This window comes from Chrysemys picta, chromosome 9 (assembly GCF_011386835.1).
Source record: "Chrysemys picta bellii isolate R12L10 chromosome 9, ASM1138683v2, whole genome shotgun sequence".
Classification (NCBI taxonomy): Eukaryota; Metazoa; Chordata; order Testudines; family Emydidae; genus Chrysemys; species Chrysemys picta.
Window position 1 is genome coordinate 34,670,574 of NC_088799.1, and position 19,502 is coordinate 34,690,075.

General features: G+C 39.9%; 1 protein-coding gene and 2 long non-coding RNA genes across 10 annotated transcripts in view; 1 reads left to right on the plus strand and 2 right to left on the minus strand.

Moving 5' to 3' along the window:
• SPHKAP (SPHK1 interactor, AKAP domain containing) overlaps positions 1-19,502 on the plus strand; it is a 111,844-nt gene that overhangs the window by 72,891 nt on the left and 19,451 nt on the right. For all 7 annotated transcript variants that reach the window (XM_008165906.4, XM_008165907.4, XM_008165909.4 and 4 more), the window contains 4 exons: positions 5,751-5,810; positions 10,092-10,226; positions 13,790-14,045; positions 14,329-18,136. In XM_008165906.4, coding sequence (XP_008164128.2) covers positions 5,751-5,810; positions 10,092-10,226; positions 13,790-14,045; positions 14,329-18,136 — 4,259 coding nt within the window. The remainder of the gene's footprint in view (positions 1-5,750; positions 5,811-10,091; positions 10,227-13,789; positions 14,046-14,328; positions 18,137-19,502) is intronic.
• LOC122174017 (uncharacterized) lies at positions 244-13,794 on the minus strand. 2 transcript variants are annotated; one of them, XR_010590647.1, is made up of 4 exons: positions 10,902-13,794; positions 5,329-5,649; positions 2,916-3,048; positions 244-1,270 (listed from the first exon to the last, which is right to left on the minus strand). It is a non-coding gene; the product is annotated as an uncharacterized LOC122174017 (long non-coding RNA). The 2 variants fall into 2 exon arrangements; XR_006175236.2 differs by lacking the exon at positions 10,902-13,794 and having other exon boundaries at positions 5,329-7,539.
• Positions 7,897-10,095, minus strand: LOC135973687 (uncharacterized). The gene is made up of 2 exons (XR_010590648.1): positions 8,600-10,095; positions 7,897-7,986 (listed from the first exon to the last, which is right to left on the minus strand). It is a non-coding gene; the product is annotated as an uncharacterized LOC135973687 (long non-coding RNA).

Genomic DNA, 19,502 nt, shown 5'->3' on the forward strand with positions numbered 1-19,502 from the left:
TGTTAATATCAATCATTAAGCTTTTCTCTTTAGGGGGCATTAAGTACTGTCTATGTCAATTTTGGTTTATATACCCTGTAGCAGAACGATGAAGCAAATGTAGGCACTAATATGATTCTTATTTACTAAGCTGTTGGTTAGTGTCAGCACCATAAAACACTCTGAAATTGTTTGAATGTGAAAATAAAAAGTGTTATGCTTATAGTGTTACACTAATAAAATAATACCAACAGGATCTTATAAGAGGGATGAGGCAAAAATGCCAGGTTTATTGTAAATACAGAGAAAGACAGAAATCAGGATATGCAGTTCAATATTATTTCACTACCATTCCTTATTCATTCACACACTCATTCATACAAGTTCTGCAGAGTTGTTATAGTTACCAGCCTAGAGGTTGCACATGGCAGAGTACTGGCCAGGTAGTCTGCACACGAGGGTGGAGCTGAGTCCTTGTCAGATGCGCATCTGATGCACCTGAAGGGTGGTTGCAAAACCAGACTCAACATTAGAGTCTGTTCTTATAGGATTTTGTCCTTATACAAGTCTATGGGAATTGCTTCATCCTGCCGATGTTTGTTTGAGGTAATTATCAATCAGCAGGTGGCACATCCCTGATGGCTGAATGTCTGAGTGTTATCTTGTTCTTCGGGAGTCTTCAGCCCTCCATGGGGGGGAGGGAGGCACTTGTGTGGATTCCGGCCTGCCCTCCGGGGGGATCATCCGGTTATCTCTAGTCTATCTGCGCATTCTTCAGCCAATCGAGACTGGAGTTGTAATTCTTAGGCTGGCACTTCCCTGACCATTCATTCTTTATCTAAATCAATTTATCCTTTATCTAAATCAAGCGTCCATTCACATACATCCTCTATTTTAACATACATTTATCACTTTACTTTACTATTTCTTAACTTTTAGCAACTCTCAGGATGTTGCAAATTTACTTAAACTTTAACATACATAACAAAAGTCGAAAGGTACTAAACTGTGTTGTGTTTGGAAGAACAATTACAGTTGTTTTTGAGAACAGACTTTCTGTCTTAGGATGTGTTAACACAATTAGCAGTTTGGCCTTGCACGTTTCTCACAGAGGGAGAGACACAGAAATGGAAAAAACAAGAGGCCTAAGCTGTGGGAATTCAATTGAATTCAATCTTACCCCTTGTCTCTCTTGGCCTCAGACTTGTTATACACATGCACTTTATGGTTCTAATACAGAAATTCCCTGATATGGTCCAACAATAGCAATTCCCTGAGTTTAGCGTTCCATCTGTTAATGAATAAAATAAATAGAAATATTTATATAATGCATTAGCTCTTCAAAGGACTTATAAGCATTAACAAATTATTGTCATAACATGTAAGTTTACTGAGCATCGTTATTCTTGTTTTACAGATTGGGAGGAGAGGGGAGATCAAGGCATTTGCCCAAAGGCTACAGTGTAAGAGCCAGGATTAGATTCAGGAGTTTCTGGCTCCTTGAAACTGTTTTCCTTGACAATTTCTTTTAAAATGTTTTCCTTTCATTCCCCCTCTCCCCCAGCAGTTCCAGTAATAATCATTAGAGAGGAAATGAAGTCTACCTCATTTTATTTCTTCTGTGACCCATGGAGACTAAAAACCCTTCAATGTCAAGTTTAGCATGCTAGTGGGCCAATTCTGTTAGATGCTGTACACAGGGACCAGTCTGAAGAACCTGACCCAACAAACATCATAAAAGGGTACCATGAGGTAGGGCCTATGGCAGTGTTTCTCAAACTGGGGTCGCCGCTTGTGTAGGGAAAGCCCCTGGCGGGCCAGGCCGGTTTGTTTACCTGCCCCGTCAGCAGGTCCGGCCGATCGCGGCTCTCACTGGCCGCGGTTCGCCGCTACAGGCCAATGGGAGCTGTTGGAAGTGGCGACCTGTATGTCCCTTGGCCCGCGCCGCTTCCAGCAGCTCCCATTGGCCTGGAGCAGCCAGTGGGAGCCACGTTCGGCCGGACCTGCAGACGGGGCAGGTAAACAAACCGTCCTGGCCCACCAGGGGCTTTCCCTACACAAGAGGTGACCCCAGTTTGAGAAACACTGGCCTATGGGAATAATTGGCAATGAGGCAGAAAGAAGGATGATGTGTCAGGGAGGTGCACACATGAGCTTTTTGGCATCTAGACATATTGGGGTGCTCCCACAGTAAGCTGAAGTTGGAGTTAGGCTATAGGTCCAGCTAAATTATAGTTAAAGGTACTAACCTACATCTACACTAGAGAAAAGTTCATGATTAAATTGGGGTTAGCTAACACCAACCTAACCTCAACCTCTTTTCCTAATCTATACAATTAAAACATTTTTTTCAAATTTTGAATTATACCTCAGTGTCCTTTTACTATATTATGACTGAGGTCTCTCAGTGATAACACTCATATGCTTATCAACCAATATAAGTCACTGCACCTAATATATTTCATTAATATCAGGCAAGCCAAAAACCACGAGTGATTTTAGATTCCGTTTTCTCCTTTCATGTCCATTAAACTGGACAGATATACTCTTAGTGGGTCTCCTAGAATCTGGCAGTACTTTGGGGCCAGTTAAAATAGCAAAAATCAAGCAAATTCTGCAATACATTTCAATAACCACTGTGGCACAACATTTATCTGTGCAATAGTCGCCTAAGCTTCACATCTGAAAAGTCCACTCAAGTGCAGAATGGCAGGAGATTTCAATAATAAGGCAATGTAATAAATCAGTGTCTATACAGTGTCTACTGTATCCTATATATCTGAATACACTGAAAGGTGCAAATATTTGCACCTTTCAGTGTATTCAGATATATAGGATACAGTACTGCTTTAGGCATAAATATAATAAATGCATTTGGTTATCAAATTAAAAAAAATATGAAGGAAACAAGCTGTGACTTTAAGTAATGCATATACCTGCACATGATTCTCCTTCTTCTACTGATGCATAAAAGAGCTAAATATATACTATCCACTCCACATGAAATGGAACTGACAGTTTCACCGCATGCTTGGTAGAGGCGTATTCTTAGGTTGGCAGCTGATGTCACTGTTACAAGAGACAATAGATATTTCAGGTCAATTGTGTGCAGCACCACATCAGTATTCAGGCATTTGGTAAATTACAAAAACAAGGATTATTGGAAAATAACGTGTTTGAGTAATATTGTATGTATGTATGTGTATACATACATAGAGAGAGCAGGAGCCAGACCTTTTTTTTTTTTTTTTTGGCACACAAAACTCCCATTGAATCCAGTTTGGGGATAGAGCCAAAATAGAATAAGAAATAAAGCACCTTTTCCATAAGTCCTAGAGTAAAATTTTCAAAAGCACTTAACATGCAGGCACTTAAAAGCCCACATCACATCTTATCTCTCAGAACAGTAGCTGAAGCATGCTTGAGATGATAAAAAAATGGAGGCATACATTTCCACCGGGTTTTCAAAATGTCTCCTGACATCTACGCTGAATTCATTATGGCCAGTCACCTACATATTTGTATATACAGTACATATAAACATACACATACACACACATTTATATGGTTAGGAACATATCATTGTGGACACTTGCAAAGTTCAAAGTTTTATTTGCTAAACAAAATCTGGCACCAATATTTTCTAATGGTTTGTTGTGTACACCATCTGCCTCAATAATATACAACTCCTAAGAATCAACTGAAAGAAAGGGAGATTTTCTTCCTCTGTACAATTAACTATATCAGGCTCAGGACATTATGTAACTATAGTACTGTATTGCTAAAGGGTATTTTTATTACTTTATGGCTTTGACATTTCCATTTCCTAATAATAAGTACATCTTAAAAGTTAGCCGTGCATAAATTCCTAGTGACAGTGACACATTCTTCTAGCTGACATCCTCAAGCAGAGAAATATTTTTCTTTAAATTGTAATGGTGGAAAATATGTTTTTGTATTGGTATAAAGAAGTTACATTATTAAAATAAAATAAGCTTTTTTAAAGAGCAAAAATCATTCTTCTTTGCACTTTTTTTGGTTCACACTGGGAGGGCTGAATCTTTCCATCTGCTATGCTTGCTGTTACTACAGATGGTCATATTCTGTACATATGGTATGTACATATATAAGCTGAAATCAGTGCTACGTTAGGGTGAAACTGACACATAATATGCAGCAGAATGTCTAACTTCAGTATATTGGTGAAATGTACTATTTCATTTTTTTTTAACTTTATACCTTTCTAAGTGAATTTTACAGCTCATGGAAGTGAGGTAATATTAGCTAAGACTAATGATAATATGAGCAGGTGCTGAGAAAGCATTTCCCAAAGAGTCTTTCCTGAACTAGGATAATCAAGTCCTTTGACTTCTGTTGGAAAAAAGAAAATGTTTTGTTTGTTGTAATACATCCAGCCATATTAGCACTCAAAAAATGTCAGTGTTAAGCCAGCTACTGCATTTTTTTTGTCCAAGGAGCCAGAGCTGTATGAGGTTTGAGCAGTCTTCCTGTGAGGTGCTACTCCCATTGACTGCAACAAAAGTTGAGGCACACAGGTCTTCAGTTGAATCAGACAGGAAATTTGTTCCTCCTCTGATTATTACAGAGCAATTAGCTGAGCAAATGAAGTTTGGAGCTAAACCTGATTGAAGGTTAGTGTAGGAATTGGACTCTACCCTGAACCTGGAGTGGAGTTTACATCAAGATGTGTCAGCATCTAAATCTCACAGACTGTTCTTCTGAGATTTCTGCCACATCCAAAAATAGGACCAAGTCCAATTTTGGGGCTCTTGCCTTGAATGCAGCTTAGCACCAAAGCGGAGGATTCAGAACTGGCTCTCTTCTCTCCCACAAAAAAACCCCAAATTAAAAATGGGTTGGATTTGAGATTCCCGTTTTGGCCAATCTCTAGTATTCTACAGTGTCAAGTGCACTGTTGTTGCTTAAATAGATGATGATCAGAGCTGGTCAGACAATGGAAAAATACCCCTCTTTTCTGGGTGAAACTGGCACTTTCCACAGAACCAAGTCTAAAATTACCAGATGTTTTCCTAATTCCGGTAGCTGCAGTGCCTGGTTAAGGCTACAGAGGGCCCTTGAGTACCATTGGTTTATGAACCCTCTTCCCGAGATAAAAATATTCAGTTTCCATAAAGTTATTAGGTTCATCTGGACATGCTAGAATCCTTTTGAGCCAAGTGATCTTAAACCCATACACCACAAATTTAACCTGTTCCCAGCTGGTTAATTACAAATGTTTAATTTCTGTTAGTTTTCCTTTTCCAACCTTCCAACTTTCTAGTAAATGGACTGAAGCTACATGCTGTAATAGGAAGAATCATATCTTACCTAATAGTAGTTGCTATGTAGTGCAAGGCGTCCTGTGTTGTGGCAGTGGGAGTCACGCGGCAGGCAATGTGGAGGCGCATCATCACGCTAGCCATTGCCAGAGGCATTCCATATTTCCTCTCTCTTCTCCCACATCCATTACATTCTAGTGTAATGGCTACATTTGGCAATTTGACAAAGAGACGTTGTGTTGGAACAGAAACAGTGATTGCTCTTAATTTTCTTGCCTTTTCTTCTCCCATTTTAATGCCAAACCAGTACATTACTCCCTTTTGACCTTATGACAGTTCTTCTTGTGCGATGAAAAGGTGCCATATCCAGCTACAAGTATAGGAAATGTATTTATATTAATTACCTTTAAATTGTTTGCTAAATTTCTAAAGAAACCTTAGACTACCTTTTTTCTCTCCTTTTTATTACAGGTTTGCTTTGTGAATCTAGATGCAAACAAAGATGATTGCAGTGATGAGCACTTAAAACAGGTAACAAATTAAGAAAGGCCTAATAATATGCACAATACATATGTTCATGTTATTCACAAGACGATGTGATGAGAACTAGAGAGAGGCCCAAACCATATTCCTAGGCCCAATTCTCTCTTGTCCCCTCCCAAACTTTCCCAGGACTTTGAAACCTAAATATGGATCTAAATTTTACAAATGGACACTCTTTTTAATATGGGCTGAATCAAAACTCTGGATTTGAAACTCCTCAAACAACAATATTTGAAATCCATATTTGTCTCCTGTTCTAAACGAGTGGCTTTATGCCCAACTCAGATGACAGCTACTAGAATTTTGTGGTCTAAATTCACAATGCCTATTTTGTAAGTGGACTTCCTGCTAAATCTTGGTTTTATAAAAGAAGTGTTTGTGCATGAGTTGTAGTTGTAATAGTTTATCTTGACACTGCAGTACAGAAAATAGTCTTATGGCAGCTTTTCCTCCTATCATCAAGCAAATCCTGAGGCCCTTTTACTCACTTATTTAGGTTTTATTCAGCTTCTCAGTCTTACTCAGGCAAACGCCAGATGATTTCATTGGGTGGGTTTCTGGATAGAGACTGGTTAAAAAAAATGTTTAAGGGCCTAAGGATTTGACTCATTGGATTTCCGCTTATTTACTGAGTAGAAAACCAGGACACTCTTCAGCAGTTCATAAAACCAGAGGCACAACTGGACATACAACTGAAAATGTGCATCCTCCTAAAATGCTCAAGTCGTGTGGTTATGGGAAGAAGTGACATTTTGAAAGTGTGGCACAAAATGAGCTTTTATATAGGGCCACAGAATGGAAGCTTAAACTTCTGAAGAAGTGGATTTTTTACCCACGAAAGCTTATGCCCAAAGAAATCTGTTAGTCTTTAAAGTGCCACCGGACTCCTTGTTGTTTTTGTGGATACAGACTAACACGGCTATCCCCTGATACTTGACTTCCCTTACTGTCTCCCGCCTCCATCATCCCAGGCTGGCATCAGAAATACATGGCAAGTGAACACGTCAAAGAGGGGTCTATTGGCCATACTCAAAGTTCCTCAGTGAAACACTGGAATTTGTTTGCTGGGGCCATTGTAAGGTTAGTTGAGGACTGCCACATTATTTTCCTAATTGCCTTCTGCTAGTGATTCTCTAGCAGGAAGTCTTTCTACAAACAGCTCTCGATAGCCTCAAGCTGTGAAAACTTAAACATCAAAAATATATACAGCTTCCATAAGCAAATGGATTTTTCTGATGAATCAGTCAGTTAAGTGTGGATACCAGATTGAGAAGTTTAATTTCACTGAATCCACAGAAGTACTAGATTATTTATTAATGAGAAAGGAGAGGCCATTTTTTTTATTTATTTACAACCTCGGGGTATTTTTTTAAAGAACTGATGCTGTGTCAGGTCATGGGGACTGATTAATGAGCAAGAGAGCCTTGATAAAGGCCAGATCCTGACTCCTGCACAAAAGCCAAGTAAATGAGCTTCACGCAGCACATCTTTGCAAAGGGCTAGAGTTAGAATCCTCTCCCACAAGCACAAATCACCATTGGAGACTCCCCACAGCTACATAGGATTTGACCCATAGATCCACATAGTGGTGCCTTCGCTGGCCATGTCCTTAAGCTGTCCACAGGCCCCTCCAGTACAGTGGTACAGAGAGGGTGGAACCCTAATTTGCAACATTCCCTCCCTCCTTGCATGGCCCCTCTACATCTAGGATTCCCCATGCTCTGAAAAATGCCAGGTCTGCTACCTCAGAGCCCTACATACGTGGCTTTTTGGCAGGCCACAGGATTTGGCCTTCTAGAAATAGTTACCAGTACGTAGTCTGAATGTTTCTTAGGTATAAGTGGAAACTAGTGTTTTTTCCTCTAGGGTTAATGAACATTTTAAAATATGTGCCACCAAAATGAAGGTTTGCATATTGTCTATCAGCCTCTAAAAGGAAGATCGGTCTGTATGCATTTCTATGCATAATTTACAATGACTTTTCAAAAGCTACTTTAGATAGTATGGATTTAAACAACATGCTAGTACAGTGAAAATATTTAATAGAAGTATATAAAAGATCTTGGCATAACTGTCGGGCACAAAATTTTTTATATAAGTTGTACAGTGCCATATGTTACATATTGGTGCTGTCTGTTACAATTTCAAATCATCCTTTTGACACCTATAAATGCCCCTCTGCCATGTACATTGGCCAAACCGGACAGTCTCTACGCAAAAGAATTAATGGACACAAATCTGACATCAGGAATCAAAATACTCAAAAACCAGTGGGAGAACACTTTAACCTGTCTGGTCATTCAGTGACAGACCTGCGGGTGGCTATATTACAACAGAAAAACTTCAAAAACAGACTCCAAAGAGAGACTGCTGAGCTAGAATTGATATGCAAACTAGACACAATCAACTCCGGTTTGAATAAGGACTGGGAATGGCTGAGCCATTACAAACATTGACTCTATCTCCCCTTGTAAGTATTCTCACACTTATTATCAAACTGTCTGTACTGGGCTAGCTTGATTATCACTTCAAAAGTTTTTTTTCTCTTAATTAATTGGCCTCTCAGAGTTGGTAAGACAACTCCCACCTGTTTATGCTCTCTGTATGTGTGTATATATATCTCCTCAATATATGTTCCATTCTATATGCATCCGAAGAAGTGGGCTGTAGTCCACGAAAGCTTATGCTCTAATAAAATTTGTTAGTCTCTAAGGTGCCACAAGTACTCCTGTTCTTCTTTTTGCGGATACAGACTAACACGGCTGTTACTCTGAAACCTATAAAATAGAGTCTATACTATGCTATAGAATATGTTACAAGGGTTTCTTGGTTACAAATTTAAGAACATTCTTCCCAGACCTTTCCATTTGATTCCAAGCAGGAAAAAAAAAGATATTTAAAATGTCATGGTTTTCCAATCTAAGTAATCTGATAAATATGGTAATTTAAGTAAAAGAAAATATAGAAAAAACACTATGATAACAGAAAAATGATCATTGAAAAAAAGACAAGCACTTTTTTTGTACTAGACTAAAAATGTCAAAATGAATTGAAGCACTGAATTTAAGTTTTATGTCAAATATTAATACTTAGTCATATCTGCAGATCAGTGTACTGAGAAGTAGATTGTTCCCCATAACTGAATTAGGTTTGCCAAGCCAGCCATTTGTATTATGTCTAATTTAAATCAGTGTAAGGAGAAATATCAGTACTGTAAGCTTTCATTTTGAAGATAAAGAGTGGGGAAATGAAGTATCTTTGAATTGTGCAGTAGTTAAAGCACAGGTCTGGGTGTCAAGATTCTGGATTCTTTTCATGGCTATGCCACTGATGTGCTGTACTTTGTCATGTATAAAGTGGAGATAATAATGGTTATGTGTCTCAGAGATACTATGATGTTTAATTACTTATTGTTCGTACAGCACATTAAGAGCTTTAGGTAAGCTCTTTGGGGCAGGAAGTCTTATTTTGTTCTGCATTTGTACAGTGCCTAGCACAGCAGGGTCCTGATCCATGGCAGGGGCTCCCAGGCGCTCCTGCTATACAAATATTATAACAACAGAGCAAAGTACAGTATCATCATCATTAGTAGTTTATCTTTGTTAAATGTACTGTGCATATATGTAAAACACATGCCATATAGAAAGTTACTCTGTTTTCATATCACAAATGATAGGTTATGAAACCAAAGTATCTGCAGAGTATATTAAATCTAAGAAATGGATGTTTAATTCAAACGGTGTATTAAATATATCATTGTAAATATAGATTTAAAACTGAATTAATTTCATAGGGCAAAATCCAGCAGATCTTTTCCCAGTAAAACTCCTTTTGATTTCTTGTTAATCATAAGCCTGAGTAGGAACTACAAGATTTGGTCCATACCAATAATTATTGAATCCTTTTGTATTTTACATATTAACACAGTGTTCCCATTCACTTAGGAGCTATTCATAGTATAAAGGCCAAGACTTTTGATGGGCATGGGGACTGAACTGACTTCTGATCCCTAATGCTGTCATATCTCTAGGGCAGTGTGGGGACATTTGCACTGCCACTGCTGTAATTGTTTGGTACATACATAGAGGATGTGCATTTTCAGTGCTGCCAATTTTAGTTCCGGTATGTTCTGAGAACTGAGTTCATTTTAAAATGCATTTAAAAGGAATGCCTACCAAGTGTCCTTTAAATGTTTATGGATGCAACAGTGTAACTCTGACCGGGGTGAAATAGAGTGGTGTTGTCTCAACCATATTTTTCCTATTGCAGAGATTGATCAGTGTCTCTCCAAATCTCCCAAAACTTATCAGCTCTATGAATGTACAACCACCAAAAGAAAATGAAATAGTCCTGCTAAGCGGATTAACTTCAGGAAACCTTCAGGCTGATTTTGAAGTTTCCCAGGTAGGCACTATACATTTATCTTTAGGAACACATCGCAGCCATCAAGGATAGTGTACGCAACCTGAAAGAAAAGAAGCTGCGAGCACAGAGCCAAATGCTAGCTTGAGAACCACACAGGTATGTACTCATAAAAAGAATAAGCTTAGCTGTTTAAACACCATTTATGCAGCTACATAGTTAAAAGCCCAAACCGGGGGTGACTTGGGGGCTGAGCTGAGCTAGGAAGGGGTGGAGCTAGGGATCAGCCTGTTCCCTCCAGAGACTATGAATATCTAGGTGAGAGTTAATACTGCGGTAAGCCTATTAACTCAAACTCTCATTCAGGACCCCAATAGCTACTTCTGTGCAGCATCCTGAGAAGGCAGCCAATGATGGCATAGCTCATTCAGGATCCTGCTTCCAGAGACAGTAGGGGCCAGAAGGGCAGCATGGACAGGGCAGGGGAGAGGATTTAATTCTTTAGATCCATTGGAGGGGGAGGGAGGCATTAGGGAGGAGCTGCTGCAGATTCCCTTTTAAGTAAGGTCTTGCTCCTTCTTCCCACTAGCCAGCCTGCTCCAGCAATCCTCCTTGTCTCCATCTCTAGCCATGCTTGTCTCATTATGCACCTTGGAAAGGAATTCATGATGGTGCTGGAATATCCCTTGAGCTAAATTGTGTCAGGAATTCACTTACCTGTGGGTACATTTAATTGCAGAAGGGAAGAGTCTGAGAGCTATTAACCCCATCAACGCTTGTCCCAGCTTTAGCCTCTGTGCAACAGTAAAACTAATTCGTTAGTTTCTCCAACTAAGATACAAAAGTAAAGATTAGTATCCAACTTCACTCTGATAGCTCTGGAATGCTCCACTGGCAGCAATGAGTTGCATGCCAAGAATTCTGAACTTCCAGCACCACATATAGAAAGGAAGCAAATGGTAAATGGTAAATTAAAACATTTTTTAAACATAGATTTTAGAAGTGTAGCTACTTATTAGAGTGACAGATTTTTTGTGGCTCTGTTATTTCATAAGACTTTGTGCCTTTACATTCAGACCTGTGCCAAGGGGAAAGGATGAAAATAGCTCATTATATTGGGCCTGATTCTGATCTTATTTATCCATGTGTAAATCAGGAGCAACTTCGTTAAATCCATAGAGCTGCACAGCAGGTGTAAAACCTGTGTAAGTAAGATTAAAATCAAAACAGGTTATCTTCACTAGCAATTAGCAGCAGGGCCTGTGCACCCCTGTGAAATTAATTTGTGCACATAAATCTTTGTGAAACTGGCCCCGTATTCTCTGTTACGAAGATCATTGCATTTTATGTCCTACTAATGTGCTGCTTTTTAAAGACAAAATTGGTTGGTTATTGAGTTTACTTGCTATTTATACCTAATGGCTGCATTTAAAAAACATAAATAATGGCATGGTGCATTTTAAGTACCAAAGAGCTCCATTGCGCCAGTAAGGAGCAATGAACAGCCACATCACTTCATGGGAGCTGCAGAAGGCCCAGGAGATCTGATGTCTGTTTGGTGGCCTGTGAGTTTGGTGATCTCAGTCCAATCTTCAGCACCCCAGTAAACAAGTGTTCACATCACAAAAAAGCACAGCTGGCACCCTTGCTGGGAGGTCAGGACTGAAACAGGAATTGAAGCTGACCTAAACTTCTCACTGGAGAGGTGCTTTCTCCATGTCAGGATGAGGTGAAATAACATTGGCATCAGGAAGCATTGTGCTAATTTGGTCCTTGTCATATCTGTCTATCTAGAAAAAGGATTTCAGAGATGTCAATCTTTTCACATGCATTAAAGTCACACACACACACACACACACACACACACACACACACACACACACACACACACACACACACACACACTCATTTTCTCTTTGGTTCTAGTCTGTTTCATTTCCTGACCCTTAAACACTAATGTAACACTGCAAATTGTGTACTGGGACATTTGCAGAAGAATGTTTATATCTAAACATACATCTGGTTTTACTGATTGATGTAAATTTCAGGAAAACATATTATTGGGATTCATAATTAAAAAATAAACAAAACAAAAAATCCCCAAACTTACATTTTCAATCTAAGCTGACAGCGTCCTACTGAAGTACATTTTTTACTTCATATTTTTATATTTTGAAGTAATACAAATTGAATCTCATTCACTGTTTCACATTACTTCATTATTTTGCATTTTTTCATAGTACTCTTTGTACTAAATTGGAATTCAATGGTAGCTTCTTAGCGACAAGTAATCTCAAAGCCTGTCAATCTTTTGGTGCCCTCTGAGCTGCTAACAGATTTATTCATGCAGATTTTCCACTCAAACATATTGTGTAGCTAGAAGGGAACAACAGACCAGTTAAATGTGCTGTTACAGTATAACACTAATCCCAAGACTTCTACACTTAGATACTTATCTTACAGTGGCACCCAAAGGCGAGTCAGGGCAGGGCTGTAATGTTCTGTACAAATCCATAGAAAGACACAGATACAGCTCTGAAGAGCTTTCAGTCTAAGGCCCCAATCCTGCAATCAGAGCTACACAAGCTGACTCCTTCACTCACATGAATAATTCACTCCAACTGAAGTCAAAAGAGAGGACGTAAGGTCTTGTCATCAAGGCACTTGGATGTGGACTTGAGAGCTGGCTTCACATTTTAGCTCTGCCACAAACTCTGTGTATGACCTTGGACAAGTCAGTTAGACCCACAGCCTCAACGTTATTTTGGCACTTAGCTCCCATTAAGCATCTAAATGCCTATGAGGATCTGGGCCTTAATCTCTCTGGGCCTTAGTTCCCCATTGTGAAATGGGAATAATAGTACTTCCTTTCTCCCACCCCTTGTCTTTTGCTTAGATGGTAAAGGTCTTCACTGTCTCTTACTATGTAGCACTTAACACAATGGGACCCCAAGCTTATTTGGGGGTCTCTAGGTGCTACTGTAATATAAATAATTAATAATGGTGCTTTGCACAGGCATAAGGCTAAGGGTGAGGGAAAGGAATACAAAGCACTTACGATTTTAAAATATTGTATTTTATTATAATACGTAAATTGCCCCATCCCTAACTGCCCTGCAAACTAATCATCCACAAGGCTGACTTCTTATAAGCATCACAATAGAAAGGGTCTTGAAGAAGAATTTAGAACCCATGCAAACCATTCCTTAAATAGCTTAATAACATTCAGAAACACTTATATCTTAATAATGGAGAGGATGGCTAACTTCAACATAGCCAAAGGCAAATAGGACAGTATGTCATTAAAAGGACAAGAAACTGAATTAAGAGTAAGCTATTTGGTAACTTAAAAAAAAAGTAGTTGTACTACAGCAGAGTGCTTTCTTACACCCGATTTACGTAAAACACTTTTGTAACTGAAAATGTCATTCCAAACAGTCTCATATTTGGCATAAATGTAGCTGCACAATATGTTGAAAACATCTAATTCACAAATTTTATTGCTTCTTTACAACAGAATGTTCCTAATATAATTATAAGGGGTAAAGTAACGGAAAAAAATATTTTTCAATTAAATAACTGTTTGATATTATTTTCCCCTCTAGTGTCCTTGGCTGGCAGATGTATGTTTGGTTCAGTGTGCCAGGGGAAACAGAAAAAACAGCATAGGCTGCATCATCTTTGAAATAAACAAGTTTCTGATTGGACTGGAGCTTGTGCAGGAGAGACAGCTGCAGATAGAAACTAATATCTTAAAGCCTGAGGATGATACAAACTGTTCAGTGTCCTCAATAGAAGAAGATTTTCTCACAGCATCTGAGCACCTTGAAGATGAGAATGAGGCTGATGAATATAAAAATGGTAAAAGCAATGTCACTGACCATAAGTTTGTTATTGTTCATTCTGCAATGCTCATATAAATTGCACTTGACATTAATTCATGCATATATTTAATTGCAGTATAGAAGAGGGATAATTGGAGAGATAAAAATCATTTATATTTTTTTAAATCTTTGTTCAAGAGATAGGGTACATGGTATTTGTATGCTAATTGTACAGGACTACACATTACTTTAATACAATCACCTTTTAGAAAATGATAGCTAGTTATCTAAAGGCTAATGTGTAATTTTTATTTTTACAGGTCATGAAAATTTACATGTCACAGAACCTGCATCAGATATCAGAAAGCCTAAAGGAAAGGGACTTGAGAACCTACACTATAGGAAGACCACGTTGCCATTTGCCCTTGATGACAACTGCTTTAATAAAGAAAACTTAGCTTCTGCTAAAAACTCTGCTGATTCAGAAGAAGTGCTGAATATTGTGTCTGAAGACAGCATCTTACAAACTGTGGATAAGTCCATCCAGCAACTACAGTGGAAGAATGGATTAGCTGGAAGAGTTAGGTCATCCCCTAATACTAATAGTCTGGAAAGATCCCTTACAGACAAGGCTGAAAATTCCTATCCAGTGTGCACTTCAGAAGGTGTATCTTTGACCAGAATGACTAAGGAAGAACTAGCTTCTCAGTGTGACACAATATCAAAACAAAACAATAAGCTAGACACAGAAGAGCGTACAAGTGAAAGGAAACCTCATCCTCCTTTGCAAAATGAACAAGCAACAACAGGTCAATATGCTACAAATTTAGCAGAGTCTGTTCTGCAAGATGCATTTATTAGATTGTCCCAATCTCAACCCACTTTTACCAAGGAGGCTGCTATTAGCATCTCTGTAGGAAACTCCTTAAATTCAGCAACTTGTACAACAGAAGACATAACGTCCCGATCATGGAATGAACTTCCAAAAATTGTCATAGTTCAAAGCCCAGACAGCTGTGAAAATACATCAGAATGGCCTGGGTCTGGTTTCCCAAATCTGTGCCATTGGTCTGAATCAGAAAGTTCTGCTGAAATTTCAGATTACCTGCAGGAAGAGAATTCCAAAGGACACACACAGAGTGCACTGGAAGTAGCTTTGGCTTGTGCAGCCACAGTTATTGGAACCATTTCAAGCCCCCACGCTACAGAAAGACTCAAAAGAGAACAAGAAGCCACAGACTCTAAAAGCAAAACAGTTGATAATGAAGAGGAACAGATAAAATCTTCACAAGTACTTGATAACTGTGCAGATACAGAATATTCATTTCCATCTGCTTTGTGTGGCATGACTCAAGTAGCAAGTGCTGTAGCAGTCTGTGGTCTTGGTGAAACAAAGGAAGATAAATACCCTGCAACTTCAAGTGGACTCTTATCTGCAGCTGAGACTTCTGCAGCTATTACTCTTCATTGTAGTATAGCCATAGGAAGCAGCATGGAGAAATTGAACAAAAGCATTGCAGAGACATTGCTCAAAGAGACATCCATGATTTTGACAAAGCCCAATACATATAGAAATGTAGGGGACTTTATGGAATCCATAAATGGAAGAATTATTGAAACAGCAACAAGGCCCCGGATTTCACCCTTGGATGAAGTAATTTGTGATGAACTCGCACAAAATGTATCAAATGTTATTCTGCGGCATTCTGTGGAAGAGGTTAGGAAGAAAAGACAGCTACACCCCGGTTCAGACAAGAACTCAGACTTCAGTACACACAACATGTTTATGGAGACTGCCAATGAACTGCTTTTTAACGTGATATATTTCACTTGCAAGAAGATGAGAGATATTGCACAGGTTGGGGAGTGTTCACCTCTCTTCTCCGAGGACAAAGACAGATGGAGGGTAACAGAAACAGAAAGCCAAGGAACACAGACAACAGCTACTGAACCATCACAGCAAGCCCCAGATCACACCAATGAACCATTTAGTACTTTTTACAGTGCTAATGCTGGCAAAGATCTTGTAAATTTGACAAATACAAAGAAAGATAAGGAGGAAGGGGTGTCAAATACCATGGAAAGTGCCACACTGCGTTCAGACTTGCTGTGTAGTGTCAGTGGGCATAACTCACTGGTTGCAAAAACATCCCCCAAGAAAAGATATCTGAAAAGAGCCACAAGAGATTGCTACAGACCCCCATATCAAAGCAAGAAAGACCTCCGGTCTTTTTCAGACAGGGAAAACACACTTACAGTCAATGAATGCAGACATGGTGTTCAAGAGCAGTTATCTTCTGATGCCATTGTGAACACAGCAAACCAGAGCAAACACAAGTGTGATGCTTTGCTAAATAATGAAGTCCAAGTTAGTGTGTCTTTGTTAGGTAATCACATCTTGCTTCCTTCTCAGCCTGTGCTACAGGTAAAACATCCAAGGGATACATACTGTGTAACAGATTTTGCAGAAGAATTAGCAGAAACCGTGGTCTCTATGGCAACAGAAATAGCTGCCATTTGTCTTGAAAACTCAAACGGTAAGCAACCCTGGTTCTGTGCATGGAAAAGAGGAAATGAATATCTGGTGACCCAGAGTTTATCATGCAGAACTATAAAAAGAAAGAAGGAATCACAGCCCAATGGCTCAGTTGTTAGGAAGCACAGGCCACCTAGGCTTAGTGAGATCAAAAGGAAAACAGATGAGCATCCTGAACTAAAGGAAAGACTGATGAACAGAGTAGTGGATGAATCCATCAACCTTGAAGATACTCCAGAGTCTGTCAGCATCTTTGCAAATGAAGTGGCTGCTAAAATTATGAACCTAACCGAGCTATCCATGGTTGATAATGTCTGGCAGGGTCCAAACCATCCCAGAAACAGATTGCACTGTGAAAGATGGGGCCGGGCAAAGGGGTCCAGCTGTGAGAGCATACCAGAAGAGGATTCGGATTCCAAAGGATCTGTAAATACTTTGGGCCCAATGAACATTTTAGGTCAGCCGGGAAGCCAGACTAGTTCTGTCTCTAAGCAGTCTAGTTGTGAAAGTATTACAGATGAATTTTCAAGATTTATGGTGAACCAGATGGAAAATGAAGGGAGAGGGTTTGATTTATTACTGGACTACTATGCAGGAAAAAACGCAAGCAGCATTCTAACTTCTGCCTTGCAACAGGTTGCCAGGAAAAATGGCCACCTCAACGTGAGACCAAGCTGCCCATCCAAACAGTCTAGCACAGAAAGCATCACAGAAGAGTTTTATAGGTATATGCTAAGGGAAATAGAAAAGGAAAATAAAGACGACGCTTCTTCCATCAGGAGTTCAAGGGAGTGGAGTGGCAGCTTGTTACCACCTTCTCCACGATCACCGTTTTGTTTTAGACAATCCTCTATGCCTGACAGCAGATCATCAGGTTCCAGGCTAACAGTGACTGCACCAGTCAAAGCAAAATCATTAGATGGCTTTGCTCACAACAGCCACCGGGATTCCTTAAGCATACAGCAGGTCAACACTGTGTCTTCTTTGGGTCTTTGCAAGTCGGACTCATGCCTATACCAAAGATGTAGCACTGACCAGGTAACAGACATGCTGATTCATGAGACATGGGCAAGCTCAATTGAATCTCTAATGCGTAAGAACAAGATTATAGGGGATGAGGCAGAGGTTACAGATGCTGATCAATTCCCCAGTGATTCCCCACTGCATGTAGAACAATATGCAAACAGACTGGCTGCAAATATTGTTGAAAGTGGGAAAACGTTAATTGTCGTCCATCAAGATTCCTTTGACTATACAAACCAGGAACGTGTAGCGGAAGGCAGATCTCTCCCAAGTGTGACTCAAAGTCAGTCTAACCCCACAAGGGACAGAATAAATTTAGATGGAAAAAAAGAACAACTCACAACCCATGGATCCCTCCAGGGAAGCCAAATAGGCTCCTCTGCTTTCCTAAGGGAAGTGCCTTTGATTCAGATAGAAACTGATCAAAGAGAAGAGCTGAATAAAGACTTAGAGCCCTTAACTTCTAGTATCATCCCCGCTGGGGAAACAAAGGAGCATCTAAACAAAGAAAAACCTCCAGCAGCATATTCTGGGAAGCACATGGTTTCAAGCTCCATGATAAATACCAGGTAAGTGACAGAAAAAGACAAGTCAAGACACTGCTTCGTTTTTAAACTTTAACAGTATACAGTGGTTTCCAGGAGGGGTATGGTGGGAGGAACTTAGCCTTTTCAAATATATTGGAATTAAATTCCTATTACAGCCCCCTAATGAAGGAAACAAATGGAAATTCTAATAATTGCCCAAAAAAGACCTGTGTGTACAATGACAGTAATTATATTACAGAGGTGCGCTTCTAACACCACGGGACACATGGAGCTGAATTCTGACTGAGAGCTGGCTTATGCCTGAAAACTGAAGGTGGGAGGGAGTAAAAGGCTTAAACTATTTCAACCTGGCTTGCACTGCCCTCCGGACCCATAGAGTTGACATTGTCCATGTCCTCTATGCTTTGAGTCACAGGCAAGGCCAGATCTAGGAAGGTGTGTTTTAGTGTGCACCTTATTGGTTCACCTGATGCCACTCTGCCTTCTCTCCTGCACTGCCTTGGCAAAAATCATCTTCGCAGATAACCATGTGGGCATGCACAGCTGGCTAACACCTAGGCTTAAACTAATGCTGCTTTTGTAAAAACAAAGACAGCAGAATTTGGCCTTGAACTGTCTCTTCTGTTCATTCACATAACTAGTTACTTGTGTGCTTGGAAAGGAGAGTTAGACCTCTTAAAACTTGGTAGTCAGCTCTGTGATTACATCTTTTGGGATGGTTACCTTGACAAACCTTGGGCAGGAAACAGGCCTCATTGAGCTGCTGCTCTTCTGTAGTGAAATGAAAAGCTTGGCTTCTTTGGTTCAAAGCATGGATTTCCCTCTGTTGAAGAATGCTAAATCTGCTACTGTCTCAGTTTAGGAAAAATACAAGTCCTGCTATCTTGTAGCACAATCCAAAGGTAGAGAGCCTAATTTTAGTGTGTGTTGATCCCAATTTCCACTGGCAAAAAAGCAGCTGTATACTTGTACCAGTAACTGCCCACACAAAGAAGTGATTGTGTGGCAGGAGTGGAGACAGTATACAAATGTGGGTTGCACTCACTCAGTTACCAATGCATAGTTTGCAAAAAAGACGGTTACTCACCGTTGTAACTGTTGTTCTTCGAGATGTGTTGCTCATATCCATTCCATTAGGTGTGTGCGCGCCGCGTGCACGATCGTCGGAAGATTTTTACCCTAGCAACACCGGCGGGTCGGCTGTGGAGCCCCCTAGAGTGGCGCCTTCATGGCGCTGAATATATACCCCAGCCGACCCGGCGCCCCCTCAGTTCCTTCTTGCCGGCTACTCCGACAGTGGGGACGGGGGGCGGGTTTGGAATGGATATGAGCAACACATCTCGAAGAACAACAGTTACAACGGTGAGTAACCGTCTTTTCTTCTTCG